Here is a 12772-nt window from a genome sequence, read left to right on the forward strand (position 1 = left end):
CTATTTTTTTTTAAACGAAGGGAGTAGATTGTGCCCACAATCACAAATTATTTTGGTCAGATTGTGGAGGACTAGAGATCGTTTGAAGTTCCACAACAGTAGAACTAGGTTAAATTTGGTAGGGTGGAGGGCAGGAGAGAGGTTCATGGTGCAAGACCAAAGGGAATCGTAATGGGGCAAGTTTAAAAAGCCTATATCTAGAGGAGACGTGAATGGCAGAATCATGAACACCTGCCATCCAAAAAGTGAAAAATAGGAATATAAAACCAAAACCAGCAAAGAAAAGAGAAACAAAATGGGGACAGAGGTTACAATCTGAAGTCATTGAACTATGTTGAGTCCGGAAGGCTGTTATGTGTCTCACTGAATGGCACTCCCTCTTTTGATGATTTTTCATCTAGATGTAGTGAGATGTACATGGCTGTCCAACTGTTCCACTTCAGAGTATCAGATAGGTTGTATCTAGCTTGTACTACCAAGAAGAAAACAACATTGCTTCATGATGATCTGTAGTTTGTCAAAAAACTGCAAAGTATTAAAATCTAGTTTGAAATTCTCAGAAGGGGGGACACAGAATTCTGTGGAATTTCTCTCAAAGTCTTATCCTGCGTAGAAATATATCTATATAGAAACCTTTGGAGATTGGGAGCATAATTGCTTTCTCTGAAGACGGTTCTCTGTAAGTTGTCTTAGAATTCCATTTCTCACTAGATTACAACATTGGAATTCATCCTGTTGCTACATGCTTGCATGTAATGAATTACAGGCATGTTGTTGAAGGCTCGGGTGTATTTGCCAGTAGAGCTGAAGATCTCCATAACTAGCCTTATTTGGTGTTAAATGTTGGGAACCCCTATCACCAAACATTATTCTCTCTCTCTCCCCTTAGGTACCATTGGCAACCAGAGACCTCCATGTTAATCTTGTTCTGGAGGTGTGGGTCACCTTTGGTGGCAGTACACTCATCCAGTTTGCGAGGCTCTTTGGAAAGATTGTACTTTGTCTACCTTGGTTTCTTTTACCATTGATCTTTCCCATCAGCATCAGACTTGTCATGATTTCTTATTACATGCCCAAAAAATTTCAGCTGTCTCTTCCTGATCTTGGCCAACAAAATTCTTTTGGTCTCAGATTTTACTAGCACCTTCTCACTGGTGGAGTGACTTGTCCAAAATATCTTCATTATTCACCTCAAAAACCACAACTCTGCGGCCTCAATTCTTCACTGCATTTCTTCACTGTTCTTCACTTCTGTATGTCAAAATTGGTGTGATGTAGCATTCCAGGATTCTCAAATTTGTTTTCATGCTTGGGTTTCGAAGGTGCTTATATCAAATCCACAGACATTTTTGTAAACTACAGAAGCGAAATGAGCAAAAATGAAGTTTGCCGGTCTTTTCCATTCTTTCTACATACCTGACACCTTTCCTCCTTTTTCCATCCAGAATTTAAAATAATGCTAGTGATCAATTGTGACAGATAATTTCCTTTGTTCTGTGACATTTGATGTTGCAGCCAGTTCATGGAAAAATTATTTAGGATTTAGCCTTGAGAAGAAGCTTTTATGCAAGATTAGATTTTATGATGGTTACATGACAAGTGAAACTCACAGCACGCTTTGGGTGATGGATCCATCCTGAGATATGTAGACAAGCTACATTTGAAGAATACTGATTCAAAAATGTATAATTTTTATTTTCGTGGCATCCAATGTTTACATAACACTAAAAATCTGAATCTTAGTCGCAAAGTAATTTCTAAACAATGGCCCATGAGGCTTTAAACTGTGGATCATTTTACATTTATTCCACAAATCATGAACTCAAGTTTTGTGGTTTTATGAATTCTTTGAAAGCCATGGGGAACAGATCAGTTACTTGGGGCTTATTCTTCACAGCTATTAACTTCAAAGAGCTTGATACGTTTCAGATGTGAATGTAAGACGACAAGTGTTTGGCTAGAACCATGGTTCCCCATTTAATCATTGTATTTACCACTATTTTGTAACCCAGTCTCAATCTCTTATCATTCCTGAAGTTTAGTTTGTGGTAAGTTTTTAATGTGTTGCCTTATTTTTAGCACTAGTGCTTTGTTGAACGAGCTGTAAATCCATGATACAAAATTTCACAACTGTTATCTGGGGAAGATAAGTAATAGATTGGTAGATTTGTGATGGCTTTATTCAGTTCTGTTTTATGTTGTTTTGTCAGTGTATTTCTCTGATACCAGAGAAAAAAATATTTTTTATAATTAATTCTTACCTGGCTATTATTTTTGAAACAACCCTGTGTTGTATTTAAGAATCCTGATCTGCTCATGATTTGAAACCTGAAGCTACCTGATGGCCTTAAAATGGCTAAAATTTAGTCCATGTGTTTTAAACTGAAAATGGAGCGTAATGATCCTTAACAGCCATGTCTGCAGTTATTTCAGAAGAACTGATGGTATGCCATTTTCTCCCTGGCCTAAAGTGTTTGCGAATAGATATGGAGCACCTCTCACCAGAGCATGAGGTTTGTACCTATAAATTAAGTGCCCCTGTTTTCTTTATATATAGCGGAAATGTAATCAGTCACTCGAATCATTTACAGAACTAGTATATTTTTTCAACACAAACTACCACCACCCACCCCTGCCCCAACCAAAAGTCAAATTGAAGGATGCCATTGTCAGTGAATTGGGAGTTTTTCCATTTTGGTATCTGGTCAGCATCGGGTGGCCTTGGGTTAAATACAACATGAGCCAGATATAGAGTAAAATTCCCTCTACTCTATAAGTTCACATCCCTTCCTATCAATCATTCTTCAGATCTCTCAAACTGCCGAATGCAAATTTCTACATCATGCTTGAGGGGCAGAGGAGTATAAAGAAACGGTCTTATTTAATGTTTTATTGTGATGCTTGTATTTATTTGCCTCTGGCTTATACTTCTCATGGGACTTACCTATGAAGATGTTACTTTACACTCCGCAAATTAACCACAAGTTTTCCTAATCCAAATTGAATTTACAAGAGGAAAAACAGTCTCAATTTGTTATGGTTAAATAGAAAATGGAGTATTATTACCTTCAAAAGCACTAAATGAAGTCAAATGTTGGACCAGCTGGGCTGCAGCTCTTGACATAGCTTTAAGTCATTTATGGCACAAGAGGCACTGCAGCCCATTGAGTCCATGCTGGCTTCTTGCAGAGAAATCCAGCTTGGTCCACTTGGCCCTGGAACCCTGAAGTTTATTTCATTCCAATGCCAATCCAATTTCCTTTTGAAATCATTTGATTATTTCTGCATCCACTACCCCTGTGGGCAGCAAGTCCCAGGTCATTATCACTCAAACGAACACACACATGAATGTACGAATTAGGCCATTCAACCCCTCGAGCCTGCTCCGCCATTTGATAAGATCATGAATGATCTGATCTGATTTTAACCCCACATTCCTGCCCATCCCCCAATAACCTTCCACCCCCATGCTTATCAAGAATTTATCTGCCTCTGCCTTAAAGATCTTCAAGGAGTCTGCCTCAAATACCTTTTGAGGAAGAGAATTCCAATGTCTCTCTACCCTCTGAGAAAGCAATTTTTCCTCATTTCTGGCCTTATAAGGGTGACCCCTTATTTTGAGACAGTGACCCTGAGTTCCAGATTCTCCCACAAGAGGAAATTGTACTTTCCACTTTCACCCTGTCAAGTCCACTCAGGATCTTATACATTTCAATCAAGTTGCCTCTTGCTCTTCTCAGCTCCAGTAAATACAAGCCTAGCCTGTCCAGCCTTTCCTCATAAGACAACCTGCGCATTTCAGGTATTAATTTAGTAAACCTTCTCTGAACTGTTAATACATTTACATCTTTCCTTAAATAAGGAGACCAATACTGTACACTGTACTCCAGATGTGGTCTCACCAATGCCTTGTGTAACTGAAGCATAACTTCCCTACTCTGTATTCAATTGCTCTCGCAATAAATGATAACATTCTATTAGCTTTGCTAATTACTTGCTGTACCTGCATACTAACCTTTTGTGATTCATGCACCAGAACACCCAGATCCCCCTCCATCTTAGAGCTCTGCAATCTTTCACTGTTTAGATAATATGCCTTATTTTTTATTCATCCTCTTTGCTGAGTGTTATGAAATCCTACCCCTTAACATAATTTCCCAGTTCACTTTCGGCAGTGCTGTTTTTATACCCTCGTAATTGCTCTTAAAATTTTAAACCCTCATTTTAGACCTACTTTTCTCTCCCTCAAGCTGAATGTGAAATTCAATCATGTTATGAACCTTGCTACTTAGAGGCTCCTTTACTGTGAGGTCATTAAGTAATCCTGTCTCATTTCGCATACCAGTTCTAGAATAGCCTACTCTCTAGCTAGCTCTAGAACATGCTGCTTTAAGAAATTATCTCAAAACAGCTCTGTGAAATCATCTTCCAGGCTGCCATTACCAATCTGATTCATCCAATCTATATATTATAATCACCCATGATTATTGCTGTGCCTTTCTTACAAGTTTCCATTATTTCTTCCTGAATCCCCAGCCCTACAATGTAGTTACTGTTGGGACCTATAAACTACTCCCACAAGTGACTTCTTACCTTTGGTATTTATTTCTACCCAACCTGATTCTGCATTTTGATCTTTAGTACAATAGTGAGAGATGAGTTCTAATGTCATCCTTAATTAACAGAGCTACCCCACCACCTTTTCCTAGCTTCCTGTCCTCATAGAATCATAGTATTTATGGCAGTAAAGAAGGCCATTAGCCCATCGGGTTCATGCCAGCGCTCCGTGGGGCAAGCCTTCAAAATGTCAAACACCTTTTAATATTCGGGTTCCAGCCTTGGCCACCTTGCAGCCATGTCTGGAATGGCTATCAGGTTGTATGTATTTATTTCTATTTGAGCTGACAGTTCATCCATTTTGTTGCGATGCTATCCGTAGTGTTTAGTTGTCTTTTTACTATATTTATAAACTCCTGCCTTAACTGCTGGCACAAACTTAAGTTTGTATCCTCTGTCCATTCCTCTTCTGCTCTGATTATCTATCATTAGCTTATTGCTACCTTGCTGTTCTGCCTTTTTAATTTACCACATCTTTGCTGTCATGATCTCTCTTCCCCCTGCCCCCCCTCACCTATTTAGCTTAAATCTCCATCAACCCGCACCCCCCCCCCAGTCAGACTTACCAGAGCACTGGTCCCATCACAGTTGTGAAGACCATTCCACTTGAGTTCCCTATGTTTCACAATCGGTTTGATTTGATATTGAAAGTCGTACGCTAGACCTTCAGCACCTGCCCTACTGTATTGAGGGCAAGCTTCAACAAGAGAGCATGGGGTCATTGACTGTAAAGTGCTTTGGAACTTCCTGTGATCATGAAGGACGCTACACAAATGTAAATTGTTATTTTCTCAAAGATTTCTCACCTGTGTTAAAATGATAGATATTGAGGTGCTATTTACCGTGCATAATTTCAGGTTATCCTGAGCTCCATGATTAAGGAATGTGAACTCAAGGTGGAAAACAGGAGTGTCCAAGAGCCTCAGAGGTAACTATTCAATAGTACATCTATTGTTTGTGCTGCACTGGTGAAACAGTCAAGAGGTTGAGAAAAGCTGGACATCAATATTTGTTACAAAGGTACTACATGAGAGATTAAAACAAAATGCTGGAAAAACCCAGCAGGTCTGGCAGCATCTGTGGAGAGAGAAACCGAGTTAATGTTTTGAATCCGTACAACTTCAGAGCTAAAGAGAGGTAGAAATGTGATGGTTATTATACTGTTTAAGAGGGTGTGGAGCAGATGGAGCAAAATAGAAGGTCAGGGATAGATGGGAGCTAAGGAGAGATTGACAAAGATGCCATGGACACAAAACAAAGGGAGTGTTAATGGCATGCTAACGCATAAAGAAGATGCTGATGGTGGTATAAAGGTAAGAAAGCAGAACATTTTAATACAGAACAAAGATCAGCACTCTGAAAGCACAACATAGAAACAAGTGACAGATGGCCCTGTGGTGGGGGGGTGGTTGGGAGAAAAAGGATTTAAAAAAATGAAAAATATATATTTAAAAAATGAATCTATAAATAAAGATAAATAAAAAATTTAAAATTGGATTTTTAAATAAAGAGTAAAGATGGAGGAGCAAGTCTGAAATTGTTGAACTCGATGTTAAGTCTGGAAGTCTGTAAAGTGCCTAATCGGAAGATGAGGTGCTGTTCCTCCAGTTTGTGTTGGGCTTCGCAGGAACAATGCAGCAGGCCAAGGGTGGACATGAGAGCAGGGTGGTGAGTTGAAATGGCAAGCGACAGGGAGGTCTGGGTCATGCTTATGGACTGAGCGAAGGTGTTGCGCAAAGCGGTCACCCAGTCTGCGTTTATTCTCCCCGATGAAGAGGAGACTGCATTAGAAGCAACGAATATAGTAAACCAAATTGAAGGAGGTTCAATGAATTTTGGGCTTGGCATAATGCTGAACTCTCCTCCTGTCGCCTCCGTCTCCGTGCTCACCTCTTTGGACAGGGCAAGGACTCCTACTCAACAGATCCTTTCATCCACCTCCAGTATTCTCCCTCCATTTCTGGTGACAGACTGTCTACCAATATTCATTACATGCCCACTGACTCCCACAGCTACCTCGACTACAGCTGCTCACACTCCATCCCATTCTCCCTGTTTTTCTGCCTCCGTCACATCTGTTCCGATGATGCTATCTTCCAAAGCGGCACTTCTGACATGTCTTCCTTTTTTCTTAACTGAGGATTCTCTCCACTGTGGTTAACAAGGCCCTTAACCGACCCATCTCCCGCACCTCTGCCCTTACCCCTTCCCCTCCCTCCCAGAACCATGATAATCCCCCTTGTCATTTTTCACCCCACCAGCCCCTGCATTCAAAGGATCATCCTCCTGCCGTTTGCACCAGCTCCAGCATGATGCCACCACCAAACACATCTTCCCCTCACCCCCTCTGTCAGCATTCCATTGGGACCATCCACTGCATGAGGCCCTGGTCCATTCCTTCCCATGCAATCACAGAAGGTGCAACACCTGCCCCTTTACCACCACCTTCCTCACTGTTCCAGGCTCTAAACACTCCTTTCAGGTGAAGCAGTGTTTCACTTGCACCTCCTTCAATTTGGTCTATTGTATTCGCTGCTCCCAATGTGATGTCCTCTACATTGGGGAGACTAAACGCAGACTGGGTGACTGCTTTGCGGAGCACCTTCGCTCAGTCTGCAAGCATGACCCAAACTTTCCTGTCGCTTGCCATTTCAACACACCATCCTGCTTTAATGCCCACATGTCCGTCCTTGGCCTGCTGCAATGTTCCAGTGAAGCCCAAAAGAAACTGGAGGAACAGCACCTCATCTTCCGATTAGGCACTTTACAGCCTTCCAAACATTCAGTTCAACAAATTCAGACCTTCGTCTTTACCTCTTTTTTTTTAATCCAATTTTTATTTATTTTTGTTTTTTTATCCTTTTTTCCCCCAACCAAACCCTCCACTCCAGGGCCATCTGTCACTTGTTATTATGCTGTGCTTCCACAGAGCGCTGACTCTAGTTCTGTTGTTAACGCATTCTGCTATCTTATCTTTATGCTGCTTTAGTGTTTAACACAACCAGTAAACTACCTTTGTCCAGTGCCCATTTGTAATTTCTCCTTCGCTCCCACCTATCCCTGACCTATTTTGCTCCACACCCTCTTAAATCATATAAAATGCATCACATTTCTACTTGTCTTTAGCTCTGAAGGGGAGTCATACAGACTCAAAACGTTAGCTCTGTTTCTCTCTCCAGGTGCTGCCACACCTGCTGAGTTTTTCCAACATGTTCTGTTTTAATTTCAGATTTCCAGCATAAACAGTATTTTGCTTTTAACTACTTGAAGAGAGTTTGGTGCTCTAATAAGAGAGTCAAGCTTCCGACGGTGGTGGGGAGGAATATATTAATACGTTCCTTACAATGATTGCAGCACAGAAGGAGGCCATACAGCCCCTCGTGTCTGTGTTGGTTCTCAGCAAGATCAGCTTACTTAGTCCCACTCTGTCTCTCCCCTGTGGCCTTGCATTCTTTTTGCTTTTCAGGCAATGATTCAATTCCCTTCTGAATGGTATGATTAAATCTGCCTCGACCGCATTTTACTCTTAAGCTTCATAACAAGTTTCACGAATCCAGTTTATAAACTTACATTTCATCAGACCACATTCAAAATTCAATATCGTAGATTCAAGCTAAGCATTTCTATTGTTTGGCCATGAGTTTACTAGAATCTCCCTTCAGGAGAGATGGGGAGAGAGCAAGTTCCATGTAAGTGTCAATCACTGAAACATTTTGGCAGTCGGGATATCCACTATAATGTGCAACTTGGAAACATCACTTTCTGTCTTAAACAAGGAAACTGTACATTCCAGAGCTGTAAATGCTGATTTCAGCCTGAAATTTAAAAACACACCAAGAAATTTGCCTGAAACCCGGCAGGCCAATTTTACACCACAGAACGATACAGCAGATGCTGAAAGTCTGAACAATAAACAAAATTGCTAGAAATACTCAGGCAGCACCTATGAATTGAGAATAAAAGAGTTAGCATTTCAGATTTGTGATCCTTCATCAGAACTTCTACACGTCAAATCCTGATTTGTTTTTATATGGCAAGTTGTGGTGCAAAAGGCAAATGGCTAGACAATATTGTAAGGCCCCTGATCTGTCCAGGCGTCTGAAGTGCTTTTTCAAGATGGTTTATACTGTTTGATAATCCTAGGTATGGGTCGTGTATTTACGCTTTACTATCCTGGCTTTCAGCAATTGGATAGGAGAGCTTCAGTTCCCAAGGAGCCAATATTTTAGTCTTTTTCTTCATCAAGTAGTCCGTCTCTGGTGCTTTGAAACAAAGGCATTATGACTTCTGCCTGGGAAGAGGGTTTTCTCCATTGACTTACAAGATCCTGTTGCAGCAGTCGAGGACAGTTGACACTTGGATAGGACCAATATTTGTGAAGATGAGATTGTGTGCAGGACTTCAGAGGACCATATTAGTGTCATCAATGACCCCATTGATTTTCAAAAATACTCCTTGTGGGAAAACAAATGCTCAGCCCTCTCCTTGTGCCACTACCAGATGTTGGGGACAGGGGACTAGGGGGAATGATCTAATTAGCTCCCTGGTGACCAGTGCATTAGTCGCTTGATTTATCTGTGAACTGCAGATGAACTGATGTTCCTGCTGTTGCCTGTAGCAATTTGGAATGAACTGAATGCGCAATCATGCAAGCAGTGACTTTGACCATTGTTAGTGGGGATAGGTTCCAAGCAAGAGTGCAGCCTCCCTTGTGAAGCAGAAGTGTGAAGGCTGTTTTCTATCAACATTCCATTTGCTTTCTTCATGGAATCCTATAACTGATCACCTGTAGTTATCTATGCATGGAGCCTGCATGTCATTGGAAGAACTAGACAGGCTGTCTATACTGTACCTGCAACATGAGGGAACATCTTGTACAACCTGAAAACTAGTTAGTGTGTTATCTTTAAATTATTTATTTTTCCATTCATTCTCTGAGAGTGATATTGGCGAGGGTGAATTTATTGCCCATCCCTGGTTGCAGTGAGATGCAGCTGATGGACCATCTTATTGAACTGCTGCAATCCTCAAGCTGACGTTGCCACAGTAACATTCATATCAGAACTTTTAATCTAGGAGCAATAAAAACTAGGAGCAGGAGTAGGCCACTTGGTCCTTCAAGCCTGCTCAGTCTTTCAATAAGATCATGGCTGATCTGATTGTGACCTCCTGCTTACCCCCAATAACCTTTCACCCCCCTGTTAGTCAAGAATCTATCTAGTTCTGCCTTAAAAATATTCAAAGACCCTGCTTTCCACTGCCTTTTGAAAGACTCATGAACCTCAGAGAATTTCTTCTCATCTTTATCTTAAGTAAGCAACCCCTTATGTTTAAAACCATGACCCCTAGTTCTAGATTCTCCCACAAGAGGAAACATCCTCTCCACATCCACTCTGTCAAGACCCCTCAGGATCGTAAAGGTTTCAATCAAGTCACCTCTTACTCTTCTAAACTCCATTAGATACCAGCCTGTCCAACCTTTCCTTATAAGACAACCTGCCCATTCCTGGAATTAGCCTAGTATACCTTCTCTGAACTGCTAATGCATTTATGTCTGAAGGAAAGGACTTAATGTCCGAGTTGGGACTTAGTAAAATTGTAACATCACTGACATCAGTAACCGGATGTGACGCGGTGATTAAATCTTGCTCAAAGACAGTGAAAAACTTCACTCAGAGGGTAGTGAACCTGTGGGATTCTCTACCACAGAAGGCTGTGGAGGCCAAGTCACAATATATTTAAGAAGGAAATAGATTTTTAGACTCTAAAGGCATCAAAGGGTGTGGGGAGAGATCGGGAGTACGGCATTGAGATAGAGGATCAGCCATGATCATATTGAATGGTGGAGCAGGTTTGAATGGCTGAATAACCACCTCCTGCTCCTATTTTCTCTGTTTCTGTGTCTCTATCCAATTTGAAACAGAAACTGATTTTGTAATACTGTACAATTATATGGATAAAATCAGACCAATTATCTCCCTCCTCTCTTCGCTACTCCACCAGAGTTGCCTTGTGTGTAAGTGAGCCACCAATTCCTCATTGCCGCCTCAACAGCACCCCTGAAATCAGACATGCAACATGCCCTTACCATTTGTAGCATTCACTGGAGGGTGGCAAGTTACACCACTTTAATTTTGCTTTTATGTTAATGATGCGTCTTTGTTTTAGAAAGGATGAAATGTATCTTACAAATGCATAATTTGGAGTATTAATCCCATATTTGGTGAGTTTTTAGTCTGTTATATTTTAACCCTGCTGGTGTTGATTGTTTTGCTTCAGTGGTTAGGAATTTTAAAGTAAGTGGTAAAAGATCATAAATTATTGCATAATTTGAGGTTAACATGAAAAATTACTCTTGAAAGATGTAACCAGCGCAAATGCTGATCTGATGAGAGGTTATTTGATTTGTATTGTTGCATGTTAATGGTTAACGAGCTAAGCTGGGTTTTCAGCACCCAAATTCAACATGACAGAAAACCAAGTTATTTATTCTGTTTTGTGTTACTTAAGCTCGATGTCTATTGCTGCAAGTCTCGTCAGTGAGGACACAAAGACGAGATTCTTGAACAAAATGGGTCAGCTGTCCACTTCAGGTGCAATGTTGGCGAACGTGTTCCAGCGGAAGAAGTGATTTGAAGGAAGTCTGTCCACTTACACTAAACTGACCTCTTACGGGTCAAAATCTTGTACTTGAAGTAAATTTTCTGCCTTTTTAAAAAATATTTTGTTCTAGTTAATTATTTTATTCTAACTTCCAAAGATATTTGCACTTAATATTTTTGTGTGTATATTGCTGTTTCTTGTGTGATGGGTGTAAAGATGATAGTGTCGGTGTCCATGTATTTTGTTGTCCTCTTTTTGCTGTATCCAGTATTTTCTCCTATATGGGCAATTTTTTTTCTTATTCTGCATTGAGACTTTGAACAGTAAATACTTGTATTATACACTGAAGCACTATATCTGTAACTTCTTGGATATAATGTAAATTCCACATCTGTGTCAAAATAATGAAGTGAAAACCATTTGTGTATTTAATTATGGGGAATCCATTCAGACTGCTTTTATTGACTGGATTCTTGACTGATGATTAGAAAAGTCACCAGCATATTCCTGTGCCTTCCGACCATAAGAAAGCAAGACTACAGCATAATACATGACTTTGGAAATTGCCGTAGGGAAGCTGTTTTGTCACTTGGTGTTTCTTTTTCAATTTAGGACTATTTTCTGTTGCAGTAAAAATGACTTTTTTGTTGTAATAATCAGTTAAATAGTTCAGTTGTGTTGATGAAGAAGCCACGATTTCTCAACTAACTTTACACTTGTAAAATCAAGAATGTGAATAAGTGTGTCTGCTTTGTGATGTTTATACAAAAAGACATTGCAGAATGGCTGTGAATATTGAACTCCTGCATTGCTTTTAATTCTGCTCAATTTTAACTGTGACCAAGGGATGTCGGTTACACTTAACTGAACAAATGAACCAAACGCAAACTGCATGAGTGTACTGTTTACCTACAGTGCAATACAGTTTTTTTTTTCATGTAAAGTTCGGAGATTATTATATTTCACTAGCTGGAAGTTTGTGTATTCTTAATATAAATCTATAATGTTTATGTTTGCGCTGGTTATGAAAGATTTCATGCAAAACACAAGTAGATTAGACATTCAATAATGTAATTTTAAATAGTTTCTGTGAACGGTGAATTGAAACAATAAAAGTATTTCTGTGCCATGGTACCTTTTTATATTAATCATGCAGCATTCTTATCTTTTCCGTATCGAGGATTTATTTACCAGAGCAGTGGAGTGCATTCGACACAGTCATGGGCCGGGTCCTGAACATATCCCAGTTGTATTGCTGAAAACCTACAAACTAGAACTAGCCGTCTGTTTTCATGTGCCCCGATCAGGTATTGCAGACCATCAATAGCATCTAGCCAATGATGTAACTAGCTAATTACCACACGATTGCCCTCTAATAGAATAGGAAAGTGCCATCAACATCTACACACAATATTTTCCCAACAGTCCAGTCCAGATTCCATCAGAACCGCTTGGCTCCAGACCTCACAGCACAGCAAAGTGTAAAAGGGCAGCTTACTGTAACTGCCGTAAACATCAAAGCACTATTCAACAAAGTATGGTGCTGAGATGC

General features: G+C 40.2%; 1 protein-coding gene across 5 annotated transcripts in view; it reads left to right on the top strand.

Moving 5' to 3' along the window:
- The window catches only part of relch (RAB11 binding and LisH domain, coiled-coil and HEAT repeat containing), a 102057-nt gene extending 89703 nt beyond the window's left edge, over window positions 1-12354 (top strand). For all 5 annotated transcript variants that reach the window (XM_041184929.1, XM_041184930.1, XM_041184931.1 and 2 more), the window contains 3 exons: window positions 2425-2513; window positions 5475-5545; window positions 11128-12354. In XM_041184929.1, coding sequence (XP_041040863.1) covers window positions 2425-2513; window positions 5475-5545; window positions 11128-11248 — 281 coding nt within the window. In that variant the 3' untranslated portion in view covers window positions 11249-12354. The remainder of the gene's footprint in view (window positions 1-2424; window positions 2514-5474; window positions 5546-11127) is intronic.
- Window positions 12355-12772: the final 418 nt, after the last annotated feature.

This window comes from Carcharodon carcharias, chromosome 3, assembly GCF_017639515.1.
Source record: "Carcharodon carcharias isolate sCarCar2 chromosome 3, sCarCar2.pri, whole genome shotgun sequence".
NCBI lineage: Eukaryota > Metazoa > Chordata > Chondrichthyes > Lamniformes > Lamnidae > Carcharodon > Carcharodon carcharias.